The sequence below is a fragment of the Mastacembelus armatus genome, chromosome 19, assembly GCF_900324485.2.
Source record: "Mastacembelus armatus chromosome 19, fMasArm1.2, whole genome shotgun sequence".
Lineage (NCBI taxonomy): Eukaryota > Metazoa > Chordata > Actinopteri > Synbranchiformes > Mastacembelidae > Mastacembelus > Mastacembelus armatus.
In genome coordinates, this window is record NC_046651.1 from 13,323,468 (window position 1) to 13,349,642 (window position 26,175).

The window sequence follows — 26,175 nt, forward strand, 5'->3', positions numbered from 1 at the left end:
CGCTACTTGAGATCCGCACCGCGCACTGTTGAATGCAGCCGTCGCGTTAAAGGTCGTCGTTTATCGAGGATATAACGTCTTTTAATAAAACGACTGGTTCTTGTGCTGAAAAGCTCTTTACATCATTTTCGCTCTCCAGGCTCCAGCGACCGCCTGTAACATGCGTTGGAAGATGGCACCGCAGATTTACAGGTAGCGGGGGAGGAGCCATCAATAGCAGACGTCGATGCTTATCCGGCTGTCTGGTTATTTATAGTGACCGCTTAATCAATTTTTGATGATTGTAACTTTGGGGTTACAGCCATTTTACTTTGAAACTCTTAGTAACATTTATGTTGTGAAACTAAAAACCAATTTCCAAACAGCGTTTTGCACGTCAATGACTTTAAAAGTCATTTTTTCACCTCATACTGGTGTGATAACGTTGCTTTGAGTTTTGTGAAAAACACATGGTAAACTGTTCGTTCCCCATCTGTTCTGCATTACAGATAACACATTTTTGTCAAAAAAAACAAAACATGCATGTATGTTTTTTCTCAGATCTTGCAGCGGAGAAAGAATTTCAGCATATTCCTCACGCATAAAACAGTTTAAACGAGTCTCTGCACAGGCGTATTTTTACAGAAGATGCAGCTATGATAGTGATGCATGGAAGGGAAAACAGGACATCTTACCAGTTCTCACCTACAGTGGTTGTTTACTCCCCCTAACGGACAAAGTGCGGAACTCCAATTTGTGGCATTGACTCCACTAACATCCACCTACATTTGGCTCATTATTTTTGGAGAAAAGGTTCAAAAGCTGAGGAAATTGTTCAAGAAAACACAACTCACATTTCTTTAGAGAACACAGACAACTTACTTCTCCTTAAGTATACTCTAGCTTTAATATTTTCTTACAGAATTATTAACCATGATTAAGAGAAAACCTGACTTGAAGTGTTGATGAAATAATGATGTGATCTACTGAAAATCCAAGAGGTAAATGTGTTTAGTTGACAGTTCTTGAACTGGCAATTTAAAAAAAAAAAAAAAAAATCCCTTCTTAAAAACCCAGTTGATAAAGAGGAGCAGTATTGGCAATACCAATAAGAACGTACCAACTGGGACAAAGTGTGATGAAACAAAAATAACCTGCAGTATGACTCATCATGAAGTTGATAAATCCAAGAATGTATAATGATAAATCCATTTAACATGGACACAATATTATGTCAGCAGGGGGGGGGAAATGCCATGAGACAGAGCAGAGTACAGCATAATGTGAAGGGGGCAAACTTTCCTCAATTTCTCTCTCCACTATAAATAAGATTAACTGAAAAATATCACCTATTAGCTAGACAACTATATATTTTTTTATAAGAAAAAGGTTCATAACCAACATTTGTGTTTTGATTAGATAAATTAAATGGAAGGAAAAAGTATAAATAAAAGGGAACACAGTGGTCCATTTTGTGTTCACTTCCTCTTCAGTTTGGATCGACATGGGATTAAAAAGAGTGCTACTGAATATAAGAGGGAAAGCAAACATTCAAGTATTAAAGACTAGTGTAAACAAATCTAGCTGTAATACAGTACATCACTACTGAAGTGAGAATAGCATGTGATCGTCATCAGTGCTGATATTGCTATATATGAAAAGCATTGGCATTAACCTTGATATCTGTTAGAAGTACCAATTCACTGCATGTCCAATAATAATAATAATAATAATAATAATAATTAACATCCTCTAAGGTTTTTGTGTGACATGAGGTGAAATTTCTATGGTGCTCCATCTGGAATCCACAGTACTTTACACTGTTCCTGCTCCACGATGATCATGATCTGAGTGCAAATGTAAGAAACGCTGCCTCCTTGGACAACGCCTGCAACACAGCAAGGGTGGGGAGGAATATTTACATGGGGAGTGTTAAACATCTGTCTGAAACTTCTTTTTCGAATGCATACAAATCTACAGGGATATACCCGCTTCACTGTCACTGACCACCCAATGGCCAGGTTTATAACTGCTGGTAATCATAGTTCTCATTGTGATTTGTGTGCAGAAGATGGTTAGACACCCTGTTAGATGGGCTCAGCATGGTATGTGTTCATTTACAAAGCATCATCATAAATTACCTCCTTTAATAAAGTTATTAATCAGCAGACAGTTTGGTGTCTCAGACTGCCTGCTGCTCCAAATATGAAAGCTTGAGCTCTCAAAGACCACAGAGGTAGCATGCTCCAAATCCTCAGATAACCTTCAGTGCTTTAAGAAACTTAGTTTAAAAAAATAAAAAAAAGACCATTCACAATTCATCTAGTTTGTACTGTGGATTAAGAAGTATCAGCAGCTAACAAAGTGGAAAAACAATCAGTGTGATTATTAGTCATTCCTGTATCCATACTATTGTTAGTATGCTAAAATGAAAATAAACCATTCCCTCCAACCTGTGAAGAAGCAGCTGTACTCCTGCTCGATTTTCTGTGCCACATCAAACTGCTCCTTGGAATGTTTCTGTGAGAGTTTATCCCGCAGGTACAACGGGTCCTTCTGGTCTCTGAAGAGACAACATCAGTGGCATCAGTCAGCATCCGAGAACACTTCTTCACACAGTTCCATAACACGGCACAATAGACTAGTGTGGAAAAAGTCAGTTTGACAGCTCTATATAGTTTTTATGATTTAATTCTTCAGATCAGACTTTACAATTACACTATTTTATGTACATTGTGCTTGTATGTTTGGAAGCAGGATTTCAAGAAGCTCACCTGAAATTCACAACAAAAACAACATATGTAAAACAAAATGTGCAGTGCAACAATATTAAAGTATCTGTAGGGTTTGACTGTATATTCTGCTACTGTAACATTATCCACAATAAGCCAAATAAACCAGATTTGAGATTTTCATCAAACCATACAACCCTTTCAGGTGCTACCTACAGCAGGTCAAACAAACCACGGTAGAGCTTTAGTGAAATCGTTCCGTCTTAATACTCTTCCAGCCCACTGGTTCACTCTATCTAAACCGTCTTCACCCACTGGGAGCCTCTGACCCAACCTAGAATCACACTCCCTGGCACAGAGTATGCATCCAACATATTGCTCTGCTGATGCCTTTTCCAGAGGATAAAAACCCATAAAAAGCTTGAGATCTGTCAATCGCTGCAGCAAGCAGGCAGTGGGAGGTGTATTTATGTGTATGTGGTGGCTGTGAAGGATGAGGGCAGCGATCGTGTCAGCCACCCACAACACAAGTGGAGCCACAGGCCCTGTGAGCACTCCCTGGACAGCTGGCACTCAGCTGATGACAGTGAAGGTTTAGTAGGAATCAATCTCCACCATGTTTGTATTCTGCAACACTTCATGGATTTGCAGATGTGGGTGTGCACATATGTGGTCAAAAGAGCTTGTTTCTACCAGATCTCAATGCATCTTTATTAGTGTGTGTATACATGCGCATGAAGAACAGTGCTGAAAATTTAATCTTCCCATGTGATTTCAAATGAAAAAGCCGAGGGATTTCTGAGATATCACAATCATCCTATCAAAACCAGAGCAGGTGGTGGATGAGAGCAGGCTGTGTGTTTCTGAACTAATGACACTGATCAAATCAGGTTGATCAATTAGTTTTTGTTGTCTGCAGCATGAACATGATTATGAAAGCAGCAAGACTTTACAGATGTCAATTTCCTGAGCATCTGTCTTGACAGACAAAAAAAACTGAGTAATCAACAATATTTCCTGGAAGGAGAGATGTAAATGATTTTTGGAGGACTATGCAGCCCAGTCATTCTAATATCCATCATCTTGACCAAAGCATTGTCCTGAATGGAAAGAGCATGTAAATATGTCTTTAAAAAAAAAAAAAATCCCACATTTTTGCATAACTGTTCCATTTATGATTATATATAAACTCAATTTCCATTCCCTTAACTGCCAAATAAGAACAGGTGATTACATTAGATGTTACAAATAGTATTGTGTATGTTGATACTTGAACATTCACCAGAACCAAAATACTGAATGATTAATTTTCTAAGTATGATGTTGAAATATCCCATACGAATGAGAAAATCCCAAGTTAAATTGAATAAAAAGCAGTGGCTTCAAAAAAAAAAAAAAAAAAAAAAAAAAAAAAAAAAAACATGCTTAATATAAATGTCATCTTCAGGCAGAAAATTAGAAAATAACATCTTTAAAGGGATTGGATTACTCACTTTATCTGCTTGGCATTTTTGTAGCGAATGAATATGACGATTGGGTAAATGTGAACGCTGTGAAGACGTTCAATGGCGTGAGGGGCAATGTCAAGTAAACAGTGACAGTCCTATGAAAGAAAATGACAGCAAAACATTGCATGAGAAATGGGGGATGGTTCAAATCAGAATGTTTAAAAAAAAAAAAAGCCAATTAACTTGCCTTGCTTTTCTCACACAGGCTAAGTGCATATATTTTTAAAGCACATTGTGAGTTATGTAGTAGTTTACACAACTGTTTCCAAATGTGGACAAATCTGTTAATCAGTTGGGTTGGTGCTCAAAATTATTTTTAGTTATATTTTGATCAAATTAGCAGTTCAGCCATAACATGTTATTTGTAATCACAGACTCACAGGCTAAGGTTAAAAACAAAGGGATGAAGAAATTTGACAGTTATACTCAAAGCCAGAATTGTTATCTGGGTTTTATTCACAGATGTATTATGTGGTGTTATCTATACAGCAATAAAGAATTACCTTCTCTGCGATTTCTTTTATTGATGCAACAGTTGTCACATCAAAGTGACCGCTCCTCCGTTTGTAGTCGATGAAAACACAATCCTTTACTCCTCGCTCTATTGCCTGCTGAGATGCCTTCATAATCTCTAAGTAAGATAAATCCGGTTTAAAAAAAAAAAAAAAAAAAAAAAAAAAAAAAAAAAAAACTTCATTGACACACTGATGTGTAATGTGCGTGCGCTCACCAGGGAGACAACGACAGAACTTGGCAGGTGCCTCCTTCACTAGCATGTCCTTAGTGGCCTCCACTAAAGGACCCAAGATCAGAACTGGTCTGGGGGACGGGCATTCCACTTTCTGAACCCGCTGGTACATCAGACTCAGGCCATCTGAGCAGAAAAAGAAAAATATTCCAAGTTACACAAGACAGCATAGATACTCTATCATGGCTAGGGTTCTGTTGAACTAGCATTCTTTTAGCAACACCATCCTGCTGTATAATTGCACCATGAAACCTAGATGGTGTTTTCTCACCCTCTGTGATGGGTAATGAGTCTGTGCTTATGGCATCCAGAACCATCAGGTCCTTCCCGTCCTTGGATCCACTGCGTTTGTGCTTTAGTCTCCGACGGAAGAAGGACCTCCTTGAAGCAGCTGAGAGTGTCTTGCTGGTGCCGTTATCATCTTTCATTTCAGCCATGTAGTGTTTCTTGTAGAACTCCTGATCCACCCTTGTGAATACAGATCAGTGATTTTACATCGACTCAACTGTGATCATCCCCATGGTACTTATCTAAGCTTGATTAATATGGAAGCAATGACCGGCTGGACATACATGTATTTACTTGGAATCTGCCCTGCCTTCAGCTTCAGCCCATTCTCTTCGAGTTGCCAGGCCATCCAGTAGCCAAAGCTGCCATTTGGTAGCGTGTCTTCAATGTAGAGGATGTCATCTTTCTTAAAGCTCAGCTCCTGCTCTACTTCAGCCACCTTCTCATAAAGTGCTCTGAAAACACAAATATTACAGCTGCATGATTAACACATCCTTTGACATAAATGAGAGAAAAAAAAAGATGAATATTAAGGTGTGTTTCAACTTAATCTTTTTACAGGTTCAGCCTTGACTAAAACCAAAATAGTAAAATCTGGTAAAAGAATATCCTTAAGGTTCTTTGTTTTGCCTCAAAAATGAGCTCAGGATGACTTGTGTACTGCTGTAGCTGTTGACTTAATTGCATGGCAGTAAACTCAAATGTGCACGACTTTGTTTGGATTGTTTACTAGAGGAAATGATTAGAATACCTTATGAAAAACCCATCTCCAGGGGAGTCTTTAACCATAGGTAGGTCATCCACACAGTTCTGCACCTTGAATGTGACCGTTTCTGCTAGTTTCAACATTTCCAGGTACGCCTCCTCTTTAGTTCTGTTCTTCATGCTGACACCATTGTACTGTTCGAAAACATCAACTACACAGTTGACAAAAGGACGCTGAGCTCGGCTTCCAGCAAAGAATAACACATTTTCAGTAAAAGCAAGTCAAACAATGCACAAAACATTACATTCGAGGCCTAAATGTTTGTGTCTAAACTGCTAAGTTTCTATTAAATCTGCTGAAATTCAGCAGTTCTTGAACTTTGAGTGTGTAAATGCAAGGTGATCTCATTCAGTCACAGGGAGTCTTATCTAGGGCAGATGTAATTTTTCAAGTTATATTCTAATTGAACACTAAACACTACAGATACCTCCAATATCAAGTCTCCAGGCTGTAAGCCATCAGGACCCTTAGCAGGGCTGTCATCATCCAGACTCTCTACAAAGATGCCATATACATTTCCTCCACAGATTTGAACTCCCAGCTCTGCCTGGACCCTCTTCAGTCTCACTATTCGAGGCTCTGCCGACCTGTGGGAACTTGACCCAGGAAGCCTGAAGAAAAACCGTAATTTCAGTTTCTATGTCCTTCCACCAAAAGACCACCACAACATGTAACGGATACACTTTCCAGGCCTACCTGAACAAGGTGTCAGGGATGGTGCCAGGAGTCATCTGTTTAGACAATGGTGTCATGGTGTCATCATTCTGCTCACTTAATGGGGTGGTGGGGTTATTGTCCAGGGCCATGGCTCCACTGTCTTGGGGTGTTAGCTGGCTGCTGATGGACTCCATACGAGAACTGAGGAGAACAAAAGGGGAATCTATTTTACACAGTTTAGTTCTTTTTCTTATATACTGAAAACACAGGTTCATTTAATTAATATAATTACTTATAAAACTTACTTATAAGTTTATGAAACCCATTTGCTTAAGTTACTTAAGTGGTGTTTGCTCTTCTCATTCTTACCCTGAACGAGAGTGGTTGCCCAGCTGAAACATGTGAGGATTATACTGGGCCAAAATGGTGACAGTGTCACATGGTTGTCCAATCACCAGCCGTGCCTGCTGCTCATTAGCATTGCGAAGGTTGATTCCATTAAACTGGAAACCACAGTGATTTATTAGAAACACAAAGAAATGAAAACGCACAGGTAGAAGCTCAGTTGGTAACTGCTATACCTCAAGGAGTTGGTCTCCGTATGCTAAATGAGCCTGGTGTGCAATGCTGCCTGCTGTCACTTTGGACACAAATACTCCACCGTTTTCTCCACTGACAATGGAGATCCCCAGCGGTTCTGCTCCTTTCTGTACTGTCACATTGCGTGGCTCTTCCAAGTATGGCCTTCAGGGAAGAAAGAGGAACACTTTTGTACCTCTGACGTACAATGTCTGGCAATGAATGATACACACTTAATACCAAGTAACATTCAAAGCAGAACCTGCTATATGATATTTTACTGTAATGTACTGTGATCTGCTTTTGATGCTTTCATCAAAACAAAGATGTATAACAAGGCTGTGAAAGGTCTCGGCTATAAGAATTTGGAAAATGAAGTCATGCAATCATACAAACACATATACATGTTAGCATTCATTATTTGGACTATTAACCATTCAAACAAATCTGGGACCTCTGCATCATAGATATCTGCAGTCTGTACACAGAGCCTTGCAGATACTGTATGTGCTATAAGCAGCACAGGACCAACCTCAAGCTTCTTAAAGAGAAGAATCTGGGCTTAACTGCCCTTGGAAGTCTGACAGAAGAAGTGTTATAAGTAACAAGTCTGAGAAAGAGAAGAAGAAGAAGAAGAACTTTATTAATCCTCAAGGGGAAATTCTGCAGGTTTGATGAGATCTGATGAGCAGAGATGGATAGAGGAAAGAGAGTGATCACCCAAAACAAGAGAGAAAGTTTTCAGGTAATAATGGATTGCAGCAAAAAGGAAAGAGAATAAATATAGATGTTGAGTCAGTGTTCTGACAATATGAGATGGAGGCTCACAGTGTTTACTGCCTCACAAGCACTTATCACAATGAAGCAGACAGAAGCAGTGACAAATGGTGGAAAACACATCCTGCTCTGCTAAATGATGACAGTAGAATAACCCGGACAAGAGGCTGGCCTACCCATCCTTTCGCCTGTCACCAACTGGTGCAGGGCTGACTGATATTCTGTGCTGGGTGGAAACTGAGCTCTGTGATTGGCTGCTAGTGAACGATGATGTCTCCAGGTTGACAGGAGACACTGGAGGTGTTGGGCTGCTGCACTCTGAATGTGATAGGGAGCCTGGAATGACAAAAGAGAGGTGTGAATCAAGAGTTGTTGTTTATGACTGTAACGGTACATCAGACAATGTAGCTGCCAAAGTGAACCGTACCTCTGTCAGAGCCAGTGGAGCGAGGATAACGAGTCGGGGGGAACTTAATGCGTTCTGCCCTAAACTGTAAAGCGGTGAAAGAGCCTAAAAACCAAACAGAAAACTTTTGAAGTAGTGAGTTCAGCAAAATTAGAAAGAAATAGAAGACATAGTTAAAATATTGCAGTTACAGGTTTTCCTCTAGGAAATTATCTAGTGAAGGTGTTTTTTTTTTTTTTTTTGACAGACTGCCCTGATTACTGTCATCATTTTTACTGCCCAATGTAATATTTGATAAATGTCTAAGCAGCTTTTGTTATTTGAGCAACTGACCTTTGAATACAGATGATTTACAGAACATATGAAAGTCACATGAAAGTCATGTGCCTAGAAACTAGGCCTTTGTACATACCCTGCCTGGTGCCAGACGGCAGGGTGCTGGGGCTCTGTGGAGCTTGGCTACAGCTCATCTCAGTCGACTCTCCAGTGCGCTTGTGGCTGAAGTCCAGACTGAGGCAACCTTGATGCTGGGGGCTAAAAGGGAAGAAGAAGTCCCCAGCAGTTAATTATTCAACTCAGAAAGATGTGATTTGCTGCATGGCATCTGTTAATGAGTTCTAGAGCAGTGTAAACACATTTGTGTAAGAAGTACACTATCACAAGATTTTTAAATCACATCATGCTGACTAAATAGACTTTACCTTAATAAAACAAATAATGATAAAGTTGAGCAGTGACTTTCATTAGCTGTTTAACTTCCAGAGACCTGGTACTGTGCATGCTGACATCACGCCACAGCTTACTAGAAGGCTTTAATAGAACAGAGTATTATCAAATGTTATTGGTAACTGGTGCCTTGCCTCCTATGACAAGTCAAAATGTCTGCTGTGAAAAATGCCTTTCAGTGTAATTAAAGAATAATGCAGTGTGGAAAAGTAATAGACTGGCAGATGTTAGTACCTTGTGTGTGAATGTGAGGGGACTCCTGAGCTGGGAGCTGGAGGACAGTTGTTGTTCTGAATCTCATGGCTCCAGGCAGTGTAAACTGGGTTCCTCATCACTGCAGTCACAGCAGGACATGGAGCTAAACCTGGGTCTAGAGGAACACAAAGGATGAAAATAAAGACCTGTTCAAACTCAGACAGTGAAGACAAAAACATACTTTGCAAATGTATAAAACCATTCTATGTATTATTATGGCAAGTGCATCTTCCAGTTCTCATCTCTAACCTAATTAAATGTCAAACTACATCAAATGTCAAGAACAGACCAGGTTACAAAAAACTGAGAACACATCAGGGCATCACGAACATGAAAGGAAAACTGAAGAGAAGATTCTTGTTCGGATAACTTACGACCTGCAATGCTGCTGTAGGTGGGCGGTGCAAAGGGCATGCTGTACCGATTATTTCGCATAGGAGAGAACCGTAACAAGCCAACTGGCTCTGGGGAGTGCTCATCATTAGAAAAACTCTGTACCTGCAAAGTGCAAACAAACGGCTAATTATACTAGAGCTGCAATTGACATTTCTTTATATTTTAATTAAATCATTTCCATTTTAATATAGTAAAGTTTCCAAGGATTCAACAGCCCAAGGTTTCATTGAATGATGTTTTTTGTCTGATCAAAAGTTGATCAAGTAAATCCTATACAGTATAATCATCGAGTTATTTCACCACTAAAATAAGACATTCTAGCAACATGCAAGTGTTCCTGATTCAGATAAGGACACCAGGTTACCTGCATAGGAACAGGGATGTGTAATGGAGTCACATTTCGGCGCAGAGCCGGTGCCGATTTTGGTCGGTACCTCCTCTTTTCCTGCTCCTCGGTTCTGTGTTGACTCCCCTCCACCTCAGCAAATTTCTTAGAACCACTCTTTGTCTCTGTTGCAAGAGTGTCTGTGTAATACAGCTGGTTACCTGCCTCTACCTCATCCTGTGGGCTTGTAGCTTGGACTGGGGAGGCCGGGGGAGTGTCGGTGGTGATGGTAGAGTCCGATGCTGAGCTGTTCTGCTGCCGGTGTTTGAACCTGAATGAGTCGCTCCTGGCTGGTGGTGTGGGAGGGGTTTGATCAGATATTGAGCTCTGTGGCAGGTTTTTGGGCAACTGAGACAAAGACATGTAGTCCAGGTTTGGTGTGGCCTCAGGTCTCCTAAAAGCAGTCACATCAAAGATGGACTTCCTCTGTCTGGGTTTTTTGTAGATGGACAACTGGGCGCACTCAGGAACAGAAGCTCCGGCTATAACTTTAGGCCATGTGCCTCCGCTGGGCTTGGCTGGAGAGCTATGTACCCAGTCCACAGCAGTCTGAGGTGAGTTGCAATCAGACAGAACTGGACTGAACGTGAAGTGGTGTTGGAGTTCCTGCCTCCTGTAGCAAAAGTCTGGGTGGGGCTCTGATGGGGTGTGGGAGGTGGAAAGGGAGCGACAGTGTAGTGGGCTGTTGGAAAAGGGCTTGTGGTGGGAGTGAATGCTGTTGTCTAGAGAGTCACCTGTATCTTTAAACCCTTCGTCACCTCTGCCACCCAAGTCACAGCTGCAAATGTCCGTTTGTGTGGAGCAGTTCTGCTTGGAGCAGCTGTGCTTAGAGCCTCTGCAGCTCCTGGTGTGGACCTCACAGGAATGGAGCCGAGAGAGCTTTTCTGAGTCTTTCAAATTTTCTAATAAACTTTGTCCAGAACAGCTTTGTGGAAGATACTGTGGGGGTGAAGAGGGGAGGTGAATAAATGGTTATGTTGCTACACTGATTTCTAAGTGACAAGAAATTAAGGAATACAAGGACCATCTTTGCAAGTTACAGTGGGATGTGAAGCTGATGAATGTAGACCGTAAAAAAGCTGGACATAATCCTCATACTAAAAAGTTATCAGACATTCCATCTCTAAAATATACCAGTCTCTAAACACAATTTGTAGTCTTAATCTGAAAACTGTCTTGTGTACGTTTTATACAAAAAAAGATTTTTAGTTAATATTCAAAGCAGAACAGTGTGAGGTCAGAGTTGATTTATAATCACTGTTGGTCTACTGCATTCCAAGAAAAGCACTACTTTATTAATCAGGGATACTTGCAAAGGGCCACTGTAAATTAATCTACTACATGTAGTACTAAAGGGCCTTTTTTCATTGAGTTCACATCATAGTGCCTGGGACAATTTTTGAGAGTGTAGTAAGTGAGGAATTCACCTTCATGAGGGAGATGCTGAGAGAATCACAGCAGTTTCTCAGCAGAGACTCACATTCAGAGAGTGACTTATTATCAAGTGCAATTCCATTGATCTGTAGTCCAAAAAAAAAAAAAAAAAAAACATTTTTACATAATTGTACATTTACACACAAATCCAAATCTCACTCATGACTAAGTTACTACAGTAGCAGCAGTGTTCATGCTCAGGAGCAGCCCCAGGGCTTTAAATGAGAATCATCACTTTCCATGTAACTTAAGATTTTGAGCAGCATACTCACAGCTATTAGTCTGTCCCCAACAGTAAGGCCACATTCTCTGGCAGCTGGACTGCCTGGTGCTAAAGCAGCAACAAACACTCCACTTTCTAGGCTTATGCCACTATCTGAGAGACAATGAGAAATTATTTGTTAATTACTATAAAGGGCTGTCAAATATACAGTTAAAAATCTGTCAGACTTGTAGCCTTGCAATAAATGTACACATAACTACTTTTTGGGCTAAAATGTTCGTTTCCTTTTAATAGTAGTCGTCTACGCTGTAAAGTGTATTTCTTAGTTGGAGCTTGAAGCTGACCTTTGTTTCCAGCTAGGTTTATCTGGATTGGAGTGATGATCCGTCCTCCTAGTGATTTCCTTCTGCGAACCACCATATTAATCACCCCTTGTCTACTTAGCACAGCCTTGATCACCTGCTTCCTATCCTTATTGGTCAGGTCCACATCATTAATTTTCAACAACCAGTCGTTCACCCTGAACAGACAAAACAGAGGGATGATTTGATTAATCAAATTATCCAAATGAAACGAAGGACATAAACAAAACATAAGGCTGGATATTCAACCTTAACACCTCATGAGCAGTGACATATGTGTCCATAGCATTTAGTATCAAAAGCAGCACTCAATATTAGGTCTATTTTTTATTTTTTAATGAGAGGTTTGTTGTTTGAGCAATTTGGCACATTTTGTTTAAAAGAAGTTAAAACATATTGTTATCGTATCTCAAGAAAAAAAAATTCAGGTTATTATTAGCATTTGCAAAGGATACCCAGTGATAATAATATGTGCCAGAGGTGGTTAAGCAGTGAGACCTTTACCTTAATCTTCCTTCAGCAATACTTCCTTTGTCTACCTTACTCACAAATATCCCACAATCTCCTGGTAAATAAGGATCATTTACCCCTTCAGCAATATCAAACCCAAGTGCTTTCAAATCCATGTCCTGAAATAAGACAAAACATAGAAGTAACTGTTTTTCCTAAAATCTTGACTTTCTGATTTCAAATCAGAAATCATTGAGTTAATTTACATCTGTGGAAAAGACAAAGTGGTTCTTACTCTGTCCTTCTCAAATTCAACAACTTCCGTTTCCCACTCCATTGAGTCTGTGTCGATGGCTGAATCATGTGAACTGTGAGCCATTAGCTGACGAAACCTTGCCTCCTTTTCCAACTGGTCCTCCATCTTTTCTCTGCAGGAAATATAAAATTTGTTTAAATGTGCACAATGGCTTTTAAGAGTAATTGACATAATATTTCCACTGGGTGGCACCAAAGGTCTACTATGAAATTCACTTTCTGGATCACCAAAGCAGAGGAGCACAGATTCTCACATACTCCAAGAGTATTCAAATTTTATACCTAAAAATAGTGCAAAAGAGCACATAAATATGGCAAGAAGTAGTAGAAAATTGTGTGGAGAAGTGACTAACTTCAATTCTTTCAGCTCCCGTGCAGAGTCATTCTTCTGCTTCCTCATGTCATCCAGATTTCTCAGAGCATCTGCTAGATCACTCACAGCCCTGTCCCTCTCTCGCCTCAGGTTGTCACATAGCGTGCTGACAGATGCACACATTTTCATGAAGCAGCAAAAACATTTAAGTAGCTGAAGTTTAAGTTTCCGTGTAAGAACCACATAATTTTTTTATCTACTCTTACCGAATGCTTTCTCTCTCTGCAACTATCTTGTCCCTCTCCTGAAAGGCCCAGTCCCGTCGACACTTAGCTACCTCAGCCTCCTGCAAGGCCTCCTTTAGCTCCTGAGTGATGGCCTCGTACTGCTTCCTCAGCATCTCAATCTCTTTGTTGGCTCGTTCCATGTCCACAGTGGCAGAGTCTTGTTTCTAAAAGAGTGCAAGGAAAAGGTAGGTGATAAATTTTGATGCTGGAGTGGACAAGGAGTGATGAGAGATCAGGGCTTTTAAGCTAATACACTGTCAGACAGAATGATAAATACATTTGTTTCATCATTTCACAGTGAGATATAATAAATGTACATATCATTGAGAGTCTTCTGCCTTATCAACACACATGCTTTCTTCTTCTCTTTTTAAATAAAGGTCCAGAGACTGCCAAGTGTAGTGAGAGCATTAATTAAGTCCATTGCGAAATTAATTCCATTAGACTACAATAGATTTATCCATGTCAGACGCAGTGATGTATTCATGTGAACTTCGTCAGTCTTTCCACAGTAATTACTGGTAATTTACTAATGCAGAAAAGTCAGCACTTACATCACAATTAAGCTTACAATCACACTGAAACATAGCATAATCTTAGCATAAACTAAATCAATGGGTGCAGGCGCACGAGCTGCTGGAAAAAAACATTTATTAATATTATGAGACGGGATGACAGGATTATTGTCATTGTAATAAATCAATCCACCATTTGTAAAGTCAAATCTCCCGTCTGTCTGGCTACCTGTCTGGCCTGGTAATACTCTCGCAGCAGCTGGTCCCTCTGTATGATGGCCTCTGTCCTCTCCTTGCGGGCTACGTCCCTCTCCTCACGCACCATCTCAATATCCTTGCAGGCCTGGCTTAGCTCCTTCTGTGCCTCGGCCTTGTCCTTCACCTCATGGCAATATTTCTCCAGCAGCTCATTCTTTTCACAGATGGCTCTGTCCCTGTCAATGAGTGCTGAGGCCAACTCCTATAAAAAGATGATGGTGATTATAAATTCAATTCAAAGTAATATTTGTACTTACTAACTTACTTTAAAGCAAGTAGTTTTAGTTCATATCATTAATATGGCTTTATTTTGTATTGTTTCTTCTACTTATCTATACTTGCTTCTACTTACCTTTACTGACAGTATTTGATGTGCTTCTTGTACAACTTTACAAAATTTAATTTTTATTATATGACTAAGGAGTCCCTGTTTCGACTGTCACCTGTCGGAGAGCCTCCAGCTCCTCACTGGCCACCCGCCTCTCTGAAGAAGTGTTCTTCAGCTTGGCCTCTGCCATCTCCAGCCCAGTCTGGAGCCTGTCCACTTCTTTGATCACCTGGTCCCGTTCACTCATGATCAGACGGTACTCACTGATCACAGAGTCCCGCTCATCCTTGTATTTCTCACAGTCCTTTACTGCCTTGAGCTGCTGTGTCTTGAGCCTTGTGGCTTCTGACTGCAGCCGCTCCATCTCTCGGTGCAGCTCCTTGTTCTGGGTTGTAGCCTTGGACAGTTCTTGCTGCGTGTTGTCAAACCTGTCCCAGATAAGGAATGTAGTAGGTTTTAATGCTTTTTACAGCATGAAATTTCAGACTCGCAAAGAAAAAAAACTGGATGAAAACAAAAAGCATCTGCCCAACTGCAAAGCGTCATCTGCCTTGGATTAAGAATGTTTTATGCACTGTACAGATTTGACCTCGGCATTAAGCTCAAGCACTCGATTTGTAACAAAGTTTGTTGCAACTGCTGATAATCATCAGATTTCTTGCAGAGTGCAGCTCATTTTGTGTGTAATATTTCCAGCTTTACCTTCTTATAGAAGAAGAATACTGCTGCTGATAGTGGATGGCAGCATCTCTCTGCTTCAAGAGCATGTCCAGCTGTTTCTGTAGCCGGTGGTTCTCCTCCTCAGCCTGGTCCAAACGACTCAGGTCTGCATTGTGACTAGCCATCTTCTCATTATAGCACTTCCTCAGAGCCTCATAATCACTCTTCATGGCTTCTAATTTGTCCATAGCTGTGTCATACAGTTTGTTGAGGATATCAGATGACCCCTCTCTCATCACCTGGAAGTGACACAATTTAGTTTCTTTACTGAATCAGAGTGCCCTAATGACACAGCTTGTTTCTCACAAATCGTATGGTAATGGAAGTAATCCAGTTCCAAATGTACAGTGTCTTGGCACAGATAAGTTAATTTATTGCTCAAGTGATCAAATTAAGAACAAGACCACTGTGAGCTGAGCTTACTTCCTGTATGGTGTAAAGCTTTACTTGAAAAGACAAATACATACAGAAATGGCAGTCCTTTATCAGAACCTGTGTGTTCAAAAGTTAGAATGTGCAACTCTGTTACACAAAGTTAGTTCAATTTAAAATGAACTAATCAGATAAATGCCTCAGACAACTACACCTAGCCCACTTGAAAAGGAGCATCTCGGTTCTGTTTTAAACCAGACTGGTGCAGTCGTAGTGTAAAAAAAAAAAAAAAAAAACAAGACCAACTGTAGGATTGTATGAAACATGATGTTGGTACAGAACACGACTGCATTTACAGATCCATCTACTTGTACTAGTCAGCACTGTTCTATTCTGGTTTTAATTTGATTTTGTTGCTCTCTTTCTCCCAGTGTTTCATCTCTGCCGCTATACTCTCTACTAAAGGCACAACACAAAGAAAATATCTCAAGAAACTGGAAGCAATCTATGTAAGTATATAAAATAATTTGATGTTAATGAAATCATCAGGTACCTGCTGATGCAGCATCCTCATGTCAGCCACCTCCCTCTGGTTGTCATCATGCAACCTTCTCAGCTCCTCACAGGCTTGTTTCACATGGTTGTGCTCCCTGACCAGCTGGATGTTGTCCTGTCTCACCGCCTGAAGCTCGTCTTTCAGCTGGGCATGCTCACTCACCAGACGGCTGTGTAGTGTACTAAGGACATACCACAAGTACCATCAAACCACGAGTGCTCCCAGTTATATTTAATCAGCATAACAGTATTTAAAGCCAATAAAACATAACTATGTCTTATGTGTCACAGGACAACAAATGCTCAACTGCTTAAAAAATCCCAGAACCTAATGTCAGGGCTATACATTTAGATTGTCCAAACAATCCAAAACCAAAAGATATTCAAATACGAAAAAAAAAAAAAAAAAAAAAAAAATCTAAAATCAGAGAATTTCTACAATGTTTCCTTGTTCAACTACTGAAATGATTAACATTGTCCTTGATTATTATATTTCTTTCAACTAATAATTTCAGCACTGCTCAGCAATAACACCAGAATTTCTTAATGGATTTCACACTCGTTAGAGTTAGTTTAAAATTGAGACTAATTTGTTTTACACCAATGTTAAAAACAAACTCTTATGTAATACTGATTTACTCGTATGAGTTCAAACATGACTCTCACTGAAAGAACCAAGACAGTTCTGTATTATTAAGTGCTAACACTTGCCTGTGTACTATTTAAAGTACAATTCATTTATATGTGATTTGTTAAGTCACAGAGCATGGTGCTCAGTATGAATGAACAAGTGCAAAGGCAGACAGGACAGTAATAAAGATTTTCTGTGATGTGCAAACAGGGTCCAGAAGGAGAGGCTTAAACATGGCAATAATCCTTCATCTGTCTGTTTGCATTGGGGCCAGATGTTGTTTCCCTACACTTTAGAGACAGTATGGCATCATTAAATCACACAAATGGACCAGCCTTCCCTTCACGTCAACTCGGCAGAGCCTATTTCACAGGACAACAAATGCTCGGTTTGTACAATTATCCTCATGGCACAGATGTCGCGCAATGCACAGGGCTCAGATGATGATTACAGAGGATGCTTTGCCATGAACTCTTCAAGACAAGCATTGCTTATAGAGAAGTAACTCAGTCTACTCTCAACCTCTGGTCTGAAAAGATGACTGGATTTATGCTGCAAAGCAGACAAAAAAAAAAACTTAAAAAAAAAAAAAAAACAATCACAAAGATCAAATTAAATTGATGAAGGCCTGTGAGGATTTTTTTCATGGCTTAACTCATCAGTGTTTGGACTGGTATAAAGGCTATATCCCTATTACTCTGACAAAAATCAAATCTGTTCTATGCAATCTGCTGTGAATATGTCAGAAAAAAACTGAATACCAGCTAAAAGCCTGCAGGCTGGACATGAATGCATACAGCACAAATGCTCCAGCTGTTAAAAAATTTACAAAGGCCCTGTAGTAGGCTTTCCACTCACTGGTAGTAGTCGGCTTTCTTCACAGCCTCCTCACACCTCTTCAGGGTGGTGCTATGTTGGTTCTGCAGGGACTGCAGGTCTGCCATTGCCTTCATGCACTGCAGCTTCAGACGTTCATAATCATGACCTGTTTTTGTGTTTGGTCTATTTTACAGAGTAAGGAAGTAAAAATTGTGTTGCATCAAAATTGAAATTTAAGATGCCACATGAAAAGTTAACTAGAATGAGCAAAATAAACATTAATACAAACTTACTGGAACAGGAGGGAAAAGAGGCATCATTAAAACTGTATGCTCATCCCTTGTTTAATAAAATGAGCACATTTTACATCAGATCTTAGTTCAAATGTATTTTTATTTAAGAAAGGTAAACCATGCCCAATTCCTCTATTCAGGTGCAGGTGTTTCACTGCATCTTTCTGTAAATGCTAGTTTCAGAAAACAGAGAATGAGATCAGAACAGTACCTGCAGTCATCAAAGGTGGTTCCGGGTGATGAGAGTGCTAGGCGTTTACGTAGTTCATCCCTCTCACGGGTCACATGTCTGAGCTGGAACAGAACTGTCTCCATCTTCTCATTCAGCTGATGGCTGTCCATATGGGCAGGTGGAGGGGAGGATGCTTGAGCAGGCGTACCTGTGTGAGTCAGCATGTCACTGGTGGCAAGTGCCATTCACAAAGCTCAAATGATGGCGGTGTTAGTCCAGCTCTACCAATTTCCTACGTAATGCACAATCACGCAATGGAATTAAAATAAAATAAAATGTGTAAGTGATGTGTGAGTTCACAAAACTGTTGATCATTTTTTGATTTCAACTTTTTGCATGTACAACTAGTGTACTTGCACTAGTTCTACGTGCAGTATGTCCTTAGTATACTACACAGAACTTCTTTGGTCTAAATATCACAAAATCATAAGCAAGAACTCTGTTATAGCTACTAGATCAAGAATAAATACATTACTTAACATATTTTTATCTTTGCTTGCATTTTTAAAACTAAAATCAGTCTAACATTCAACTTCTCTTTATATACCAACAGTGCTTATGAATATATCACACAGAAATCTTGCCCCTCTTTCAGTGGGGTGGAGCAGTCTAATCCTCTCGCAGTGAATGACTTAATTGAACAAGTTGTGTACAAATTTGTATGTGTGAGGGGGTTGGAGAGTTTCTAAATCCTTCTCACATCTGTATAATCACTTGCGTGTGCCAAGAGTCTAAACAGGCACCAACCAATGACAACATACAACTGTGGCGGATTCCTTAGAACACACTGGATTTTTTTCCAGGAAGACAATGTTTGTCTCTGACATTTCTACACGTGTCACTCCAACACCACCAGACTTGCATGAATGCATCAACACTCACCTAAACTGCTGAGAGAGCTGCTGCTTTCCGAGTCAGAGGGCATGGTGGACAAGACGCTGTAAGTGGACCCTGTGAGACAGACAAAGTCAGCTCTGATTGTGCTCAACCACGTCTGCATTATAGTCCCATAATTACCTCCAGCATTGTATGGTACATCAAGGCTCAGCAGCTTAGGTTACATTCAGGGGCCTTTGCTGAAAAAAGTCCAGCTGGAGGCATAATAAGGTGGGACTTTCCCCCAACTTGAGATGATGGGCCTATGGGCTGACAGTAGAGTGTGGCTAATTATCAGTTGGCCAGAAAGCTTGAATACTGACTAACCAAGGCCCCAAAGAGGCTGCAGCATCAGAGCTTTCCCTTTTATCCTCTGTGACAACATCACACAGCCCCCTGTGAAAGCCCCTTCTTTTATAGCCTACAGTGATTCATAATTAACTGGACAGAAAGGAAGCCTCAATGTAACACTGTAAGTATTATGAGATCAGGCTATTTAAAAACAATGCAAAAGAAATTCTGCATTTTTCCAATTATCTATTAAAGCCACTATGTGTAACATTTTTATGTGTTCTCATTATTCTAATGGCAAGTACTTCATTTGGTAAAAAAAAGATTCTCAAGGTGAAAAACTGGCATAAGTCACAACTATGAAATAATTGATTGACAGGTATTTATGTGTGTATTATTAAATTGTTGGTTTGAGAAAGTTAGATAGAAATTGTTGAGCGTGGACATGTCTGTTTTGATATTGGGAAGGTGTGGTGAGGGGGTTTCCAAAGATATTTGACGGTTATAAGCAGTTATGTTTGGAATAAACTGCCATCATAAGGAGTGTGATGTGCATTTTTCTCTGCCAGTGTATTTTAACTACACTAGCAGACATCAGACAGAAACAGACTGATAAACCAATTTAGCTGAAACACTATGTTAGTGTGTACAGTAGTTCAACAATATATTGCATTTCATAAATTCCATAGATTGGTGCCTATATTACATAGGCACAGGCATCAATAAGCAACCACAAAATGTCCCACTCAGGACATAAGTGTCAAAATTCCTCCTTTAAAAATATATTTTCAATAATATTGGTTTGTAACTGTTCATGTAAAGATGACTACTGACTCAAGTATGGTTATCAGATTTATGTAAATGTCAAATATAGATTAGCCACTAAATTCCAGTGCTGACTGAACTAACGCTTGAAGTTTTCAACACAGTGGATAATCATTTTCTCTGTGATCACAATGTGATTAACTGAAATTATTTATTGTATTCATCAAGGTTTACTTGGCTGTGTGATGAGCAGCTTATAGTTCATTTAAGTCTGCAACTTCTGCTCCAGATACAAAGTCTACTGCTCAAGTCAGAGCAGAAGCATGACAAACGATTCTATTTACCCATGTCCCAGTACTCTACATCAATCCCTGGCTGGCTCAGTTCCCACTAGCGAAAGGAGACTATGAGTTTGATTAAGATTGGAAGGCACCCAGCTAACATAGCTCACCCCTCTTTTTCCCAGCAAAGGACTGAAAGGGGGGAGAAAAGTGATGTGTCTCAGGAACCGTGGCATCCCATGTATCAAGCTCTCTTTGTTCTCACTCTAGCTTAAGTTTCCCATGACTGTGTTTGAGCACAGAGTGTCTCAATGGGCAAGGTTCACTGTGTCATAGCTCACTCACTTTTCTGGTTGGTAAGTCATGTCTGGACCTTGCTGTGGTCTGGCCCTCACCACTCAAAGTATCTCTAGGTTGATTTCTTTGCCATAGTGAAAGTCATGCAGTGCTCTCTGGACTTTTCCTGAACTACCTAAAACATGCCTGTGAACAAGATAGAAAGGGTGGCAACTTATCTGTTGGAAAGTTTAGTTAACACCGTTTCTCCACGAGCTGAAAACAGGAACATCAACACCTAGTTCTGATGATTTAAAAATCACATGTGGTATTCTGCTCCACCGATACTGAGAGAGAAACACTTAATACTGTGCCCTTTCTGTAAACATGGGCACATGTTTTTCTTCAATCTGACAAAACATAAAATATACTCTTTCAGCACAGGGGGGACTGAGCAGACAAACCTAGGTCAAATAAACAGACATCTACCTTGGTCAATCTCAGAGTCGTTTCATATCTGGAAAACTATCCTACAGCAAGGGTCAAGGTGATGTGAGAGGATAAATGAGACCATCCTTTGCGTCTGTTATGGAACAACACCCCCTTTTTAAAATCAGAAATCAGTTGGGATCAGAGGAAACACCATCTCATATATCTCTTGCATCTTACATCGATGGGAGTACAATGCAAGGAAAAGACAAGACACAAAAACATGGACGCAATTAAGGGAATTAGGATATACCCTTTGTGTTGAATTTGATGAGTTGCTTCACCTTATTTGCAGTGAAATTCTAACTTGCTGTGATGATAAAATAAGTCATTTTAACAGACATTTTGAACTGCCATTAAAGGAAAAAAACTCAGATGTTACTAACATTAAAAGGCAGCAGTGCACATACACTGCACAGATTAAAGCCATTACACATTTTATTATTTCGAACTGTGCTACACCAGCTGTGATAAAAATGCTTTCTATGAAAAATACCAGTCCTGTGAAATGCATTATTTTTAGTGTTTCATCAGATTCTAATAACCATATAATACAACGAAATCCATTAAGGAAGGCTTGGTTGTGGCCCAGACAAAACTGTGGAGTTTTTTTTTTTTTTTTTTTAATAAACAATCAGAAGTTATATTTACATTCACGTGTTACCAGACTCTACTGTGCATGTCCTTGAAATCTAACAGACAAGGAGTACATTTGTTTCCTCAACAGAAAAGCCCAGCATTGTTGGCATCCATGAGAACTTTGCTAGCACTCTTCAGACTCCTTAGCTTTGCTGGTCCCTTTCTGGATATCTTGGTGAGTTACTGCCACCTGTTGAACTAGTGTGAAAATCCACAGGCAACCTCTAAATATCTCAGTAACTACTGCATGCCTTGCCAAGAAATGTGCCACAGACATTCATAGTATCCAGAGGATGAACCAAGTTCCACCAGCAGGATCACATCTGTGGTTCAAAGGGAAACATCTCACCCTTTCGGTAAACTTACATGGACTTTGGTACTGGTGTACAATACACTCATGTCAGTGAACTTTGGCTTTTTTTTTTTTTGAACTTCTCAATTAGCCCAATATAAATATATCACTATACTAAATTTAATGCTGCTTAAAGTACGAACCAGCTTAAAAAAAAAAAAAAAAAAAAGCTTGTTGCATTTACCAATTGCCATGGTAATAATAACATAAGTGCACTGTAAATAATGGTGAGACTAATCATTTTACACCGGCGGAAGCACTCGATTGTCTTACTTTGCAGTGACACAGTAAAGTACAGCCAAGTGTCCACGTCAGCCACGACACACACCCATATTATATGCTGCCATAACATTATTGTTATTCAAGAAAAGGTAAGAACAACCTGTAAACAAAAGGTGTCTACTGTTGAGCCCTGGAGCTATGGTTACATAAAACTACTGAATGTCTTTGTTTTTTTTTTTATAAATAAGTCCACTAGGCTATACACCTTTTAAATACTGAACAAGTATACATTTTATTACTTTTTTTTGTGGAATTCTTGCAGCTCATTGATCATTTAGATAGACCACACTTCTGTTAACTAACAAACCTCTCACTAGTTAACACTTTATTGACTTTAATGGTGAGCTAACTCTCACCATTTGGGATTTTAGGTGAGTGTGGAGTAACAAGATCAGGCTGCTATTGGTTCATATTATTGAAGAGTCTACTCTGTAACAAGGTACAGCTTTCATGGGAAAAGGCCCTTCTTTTAGCTGTGCAGTGGAGGAACCTGTCTGCCCAGTAGCAAAAAGCAGCTCAGCCCATTTCTGTCCTATGTGACAATCAAGAGGGAGCTGCAGACTACACCAAACTAATTAGACCAGCCCAGAACATGTTTATGTACTTGTATCTCTTCAGTAGCAGAAATCCTATCAGTACAGTTTTAGACTGGGTGCACAATTGTGAAATGCAGCGCAAAAACGAAAAGGCTTAGGGAAAAGAAGACTGACTCCACAGCTTTAGCGCTCATAAGTAATGAGGACAAATATATAATTAACACCTCACCTTTCAGCTCACTGCACATATGACACAATAGCTGAGAGTGAACAAAGTAACAAGTAACGCGACCAGTTCTGCTGAATGAGATGACAAATTTATTATCATCATAAAAACCACAAGTGCATTTCTGTAGCTTTAGGATTTAGCTGTGAAGAAGTAAAACGTGTAGAGCTACCTATAACTGGGTCGGACAAGGTGTATTTTTGTGAGCATACTGCACAAAATGAACTTCACACTGAAGGAACTACAGGATACACGCATCAGTTACATAGCATCTTATCACTCTATCATCAACAATGCAATGTTTTAATATAAAATTGCTGTTATCAAGCTGTAATGATAAGGAAGAGAACGAGGAAGAAATGTGTGTTATAACATTAAACGCAACATAGCATGCATGTGTACTAGCTATTCTCATTTTAAAAACAATGGTGGTGCACACTGTAAATTTATGTTACAGTGGAATAAAGCCTGCAGATTGTCAGTGGATATTCTCAAATTGTTCTACTTTGTAGAGCAGCATATATGAGATATTCTCTAAAATCATGTAAAGGGCTCATCCTGAATATATTTTGTTACAAAAGCTGTGGGCTGTAGACTGCTGGAAGAGGTAAATGATAACTTGATCAGTTAAACCGCAGAAACCTGACAATGTGCATAAAAATAAATATGATGATTAATCATTTAAGACATTTAGTGAGAAAAAAAAATGTCCTAGTTCCAGCTATATCAATCATTAACGATTTACTACTTTACTCAGACTTATGTGATAATAAACTGAATATCTTGAATGAGCACTTTAAGTACAGCAACCTTAAAAAAAAAACAAAAAAGAAACTAGTGCAATCTAATTCTGAAGTCCTGCATTAAATTCTCCCTTTAACAGAAAAAAAAAAAAAAAAGTGTAGATTCAGCTGGAAGCTACCAGTTTGCTGCTGAATTGAATAGCACTGCAACACAGTGAAGATTATTTCTATTGTTTTGTCCTATGTATTACAATGAGGCCTCTCTATAATGGAGTACAGTTCAAGAGCAGCACAATCCATAATCAAATGATCATTGAAATGATCGTCCAATTGTATCATCACCTCAAACATTTTGAGCAAAAACTTGACATTGTGACTCTTATTATGTATATATTTTATAGTAGGGCTGCAGCTGAGTAAGTCACTGCACTGTGTTCATTTACACCACTTAATTCTTCACCCATTCATTTGACCTCGACAGTGCCTTATTGACTGCCTCATTCTCTCTCACACACCCCCCTTCAGGCAGCCCTGTCTATGACTACATTGATTGTTTGAGTTTTTAGCTCCATTAAATACTTTCACAAAAGGATAGCAGGCTGTGCTTTTAGTGACAGAGCAAAAAAAAAAAACAAAAACAAAAAACAAGCACAGTAGTGTCAGACTAAAACATTGGGTCACATGATTGTGCAGTCCTATACTTGCCCAAAGGAAAAGTCATACCGTGCATCAAGTTGTCATATGGTCAATACCCCTAACATTAGTTGGATCTTGCCTACAGCTGGATCGAAAACAATCCTAACCAAAATAAAGGTCCCTAGACCTCAACACACAATATGCATCACTATAATAAAGATATAGATGGTTCCATATTAATGGATTTTGGTTCTTACTTTCCTGCGGGGCAATGCAAGGACTTAAGAGCAGTAAAAAAAAAAGAGATATTGTGATTGTTTCTCACCGCTTGAATGATCCACCGGTCCGATGCCATCCTGCAGCACAGACAGCAGGTGAGGGTGCGTCTTCTCCAGAGCCGTGCAGAACTCCGTAAAATGGTCTCTGTCCTTACTTATCAGTATCTTCAAGAGAAGGTCCACTTTTTCCGAGTTGGAGGAGCAGCTGTGTCCCAGCTCGTAGCGTTCAGACTGGCTGAGAGTCCCGCAATGAGCCAAAACATCCACAAGTCGGTCCACATCTGTTATCGACTCCACCAAGTTCTGGTAACATTTCTCCAACAACTCTTTGTGCTTAGGGTCCATCTCTTCTCCTACTGTTTCTCTCCCCTTAAATAAACAAACAAACAAACAAGCGCCAGGACAAACCCAGCTCTTTAATCTGTCTGGCAGTCAACTTCACTTCGGACTACTACGGTGACTCCTCGAAACTATCCGGCTCGGCCCAAAAAGGACGGTTTTTCAACCCGAACTGGAGGATACACAAGAAGTAGCCATATTTGTTGCCCAAGGCTGTTGACTGCACAATGATGACAACACATTTTCTCAACCTCCGCTCAGTCCTTCCTGAAAAAAGACGTTTCTGCCTCTCCAAGCTCAGCTCTGCACACACTACGAGTCCAATGCCGTCCCAAAATCAACTTCTTTCGATATGCTGAAAAGTAGAAGAACTCCTCAGGAGTCCTCTGCGTGACGCCACAAACTCCGCCATGTCTCACCGTGCAAGCAGCTGCAGCCCTGTGCCAATCAGATTTCCGAGCAATGGACATTTAAGGTAATTGTGGGCGTGGCTTTCTTTGGGGACGCACCTGGCTCCTCTCTGCTTTAATTAACAAGGAAAATGGTGTGATAGTTTCTGTAAAACCTGCAGAATATTCTTCCAGGACATTATGGAGGATTATTTTACTGAATACTACTAAATACTCCATTACAAGTAAACGTCATGCACTGCATGAAAAGTAGGAAGGTGTAGGTCTACTTAAAATTACTCATAAGGATAATAAACTCACCTGTAAAGTAAAGTAAGTAAGCTGTCATAAAATTGTGGAGTCAAACGTAGCCTGAATTATTGTGAAGTACAAAGTGGCTTGAAGTAAAAGTACCTGAAATTTGTACTTAACTACAGTACTTAAGTAAATGTACAAGATTACGTGTCA

General features: G+C 39.8%; 1 protein-coding gene across 3 annotated transcripts; it reads right to left on the reverse strand.

Annotated features, from left to right (window-relative positions):
* Window positions 1–867: 867 nt before the first annotated feature.
* Window positions 868–25,769, reverse strand: LOC113135614 (disks large homolog 5-like). 3 transcript variants are annotated; one of them, XM_026315800.1, is made up of 33 exons: window positions 25,027–25,769; window positions 19,192–19,260; window positions 18,289–18,442; window positions 17,824–17,967; window positions 16,333–16,516; window positions 15,390–15,646; window positions 14,803–15,115; window positions 14,331–14,561; window positions 13,566–13,750; window positions 13,340–13,465; window positions 12,967–13,099; window positions 12,726–12,850; window positions 12,204–12,379; window positions 11,909–12,012; window positions 11,630–11,722; window positions 10,182–11,141; window positions 9,796–9,919; window positions 9,401–9,536; window positions 8,853–8,974; window positions 8,462–8,545; window positions 8,211–8,370; window positions 7,260–7,422; window positions 7,048–7,181; window positions 6,718–6,879; window positions 6,449–6,632; window positions 6,007–6,155; window positions 5,540–5,710; window positions 5,239–5,435; window positions 4,950–5,093; window positions 4,723–4,850; window positions 4,205–4,314; window positions 2,433–2,542; window positions 868–1,867 (listed from the first exon to the last, which is right to left on the reverse strand). In XM_026315800.1, exons 1-33 carry the CDS (start codon window positions 25,322–25,324, stop codon window positions 1,764–1,766), a joined length of 5,934 nt encoding a protein of 1,977 aa, XP_026171585.1. In that variant the 5' UTR covers window positions 25,325–25,769; the 3' UTR covers window positions 868–1,763. The 3 variants fall into 3 exon arrangements, with proteins under 3 accessions (XP_026171585.1, XP_026171583.1, XP_026171584.1); XM_026315798.1 differs by having other exon boundaries at window positions 18,289–18,457; XM_026315799.1 differs by having other exon boundaries at window positions 9,799–9,919; window positions 18,289–18,457; window positions 25,027–25,324.
* Between the last annotated feature and the right edge of the window lie 406 nt (window positions 25,770–26,175).

Excerpts from the sequence above, each read along its gene's own strand:
- LOC113135614 (XM_026315798.1), bottom strand. The coding sequence starts at position 25,324 with ATGGACCCTAAGCACAAAGAGTTGTTGGAGAAATGTTACCAGAACTTG. Across the intron at positions 11,723-11,908 it reads TTGGGGACAGACTAATAGCT|ATCAATGGAATTGCACTTGA; the intron begins GTGAGTATGCTG and ends TTTGGACTACAG. Across the intron at positions 5,094-5,238 it reads CTCATTACCCATCACAGAGG|ATGGCCTGAGTCTGATGTAC; the intron begins GTGAGAAAACAC and ends TTTTCTGCTCAG.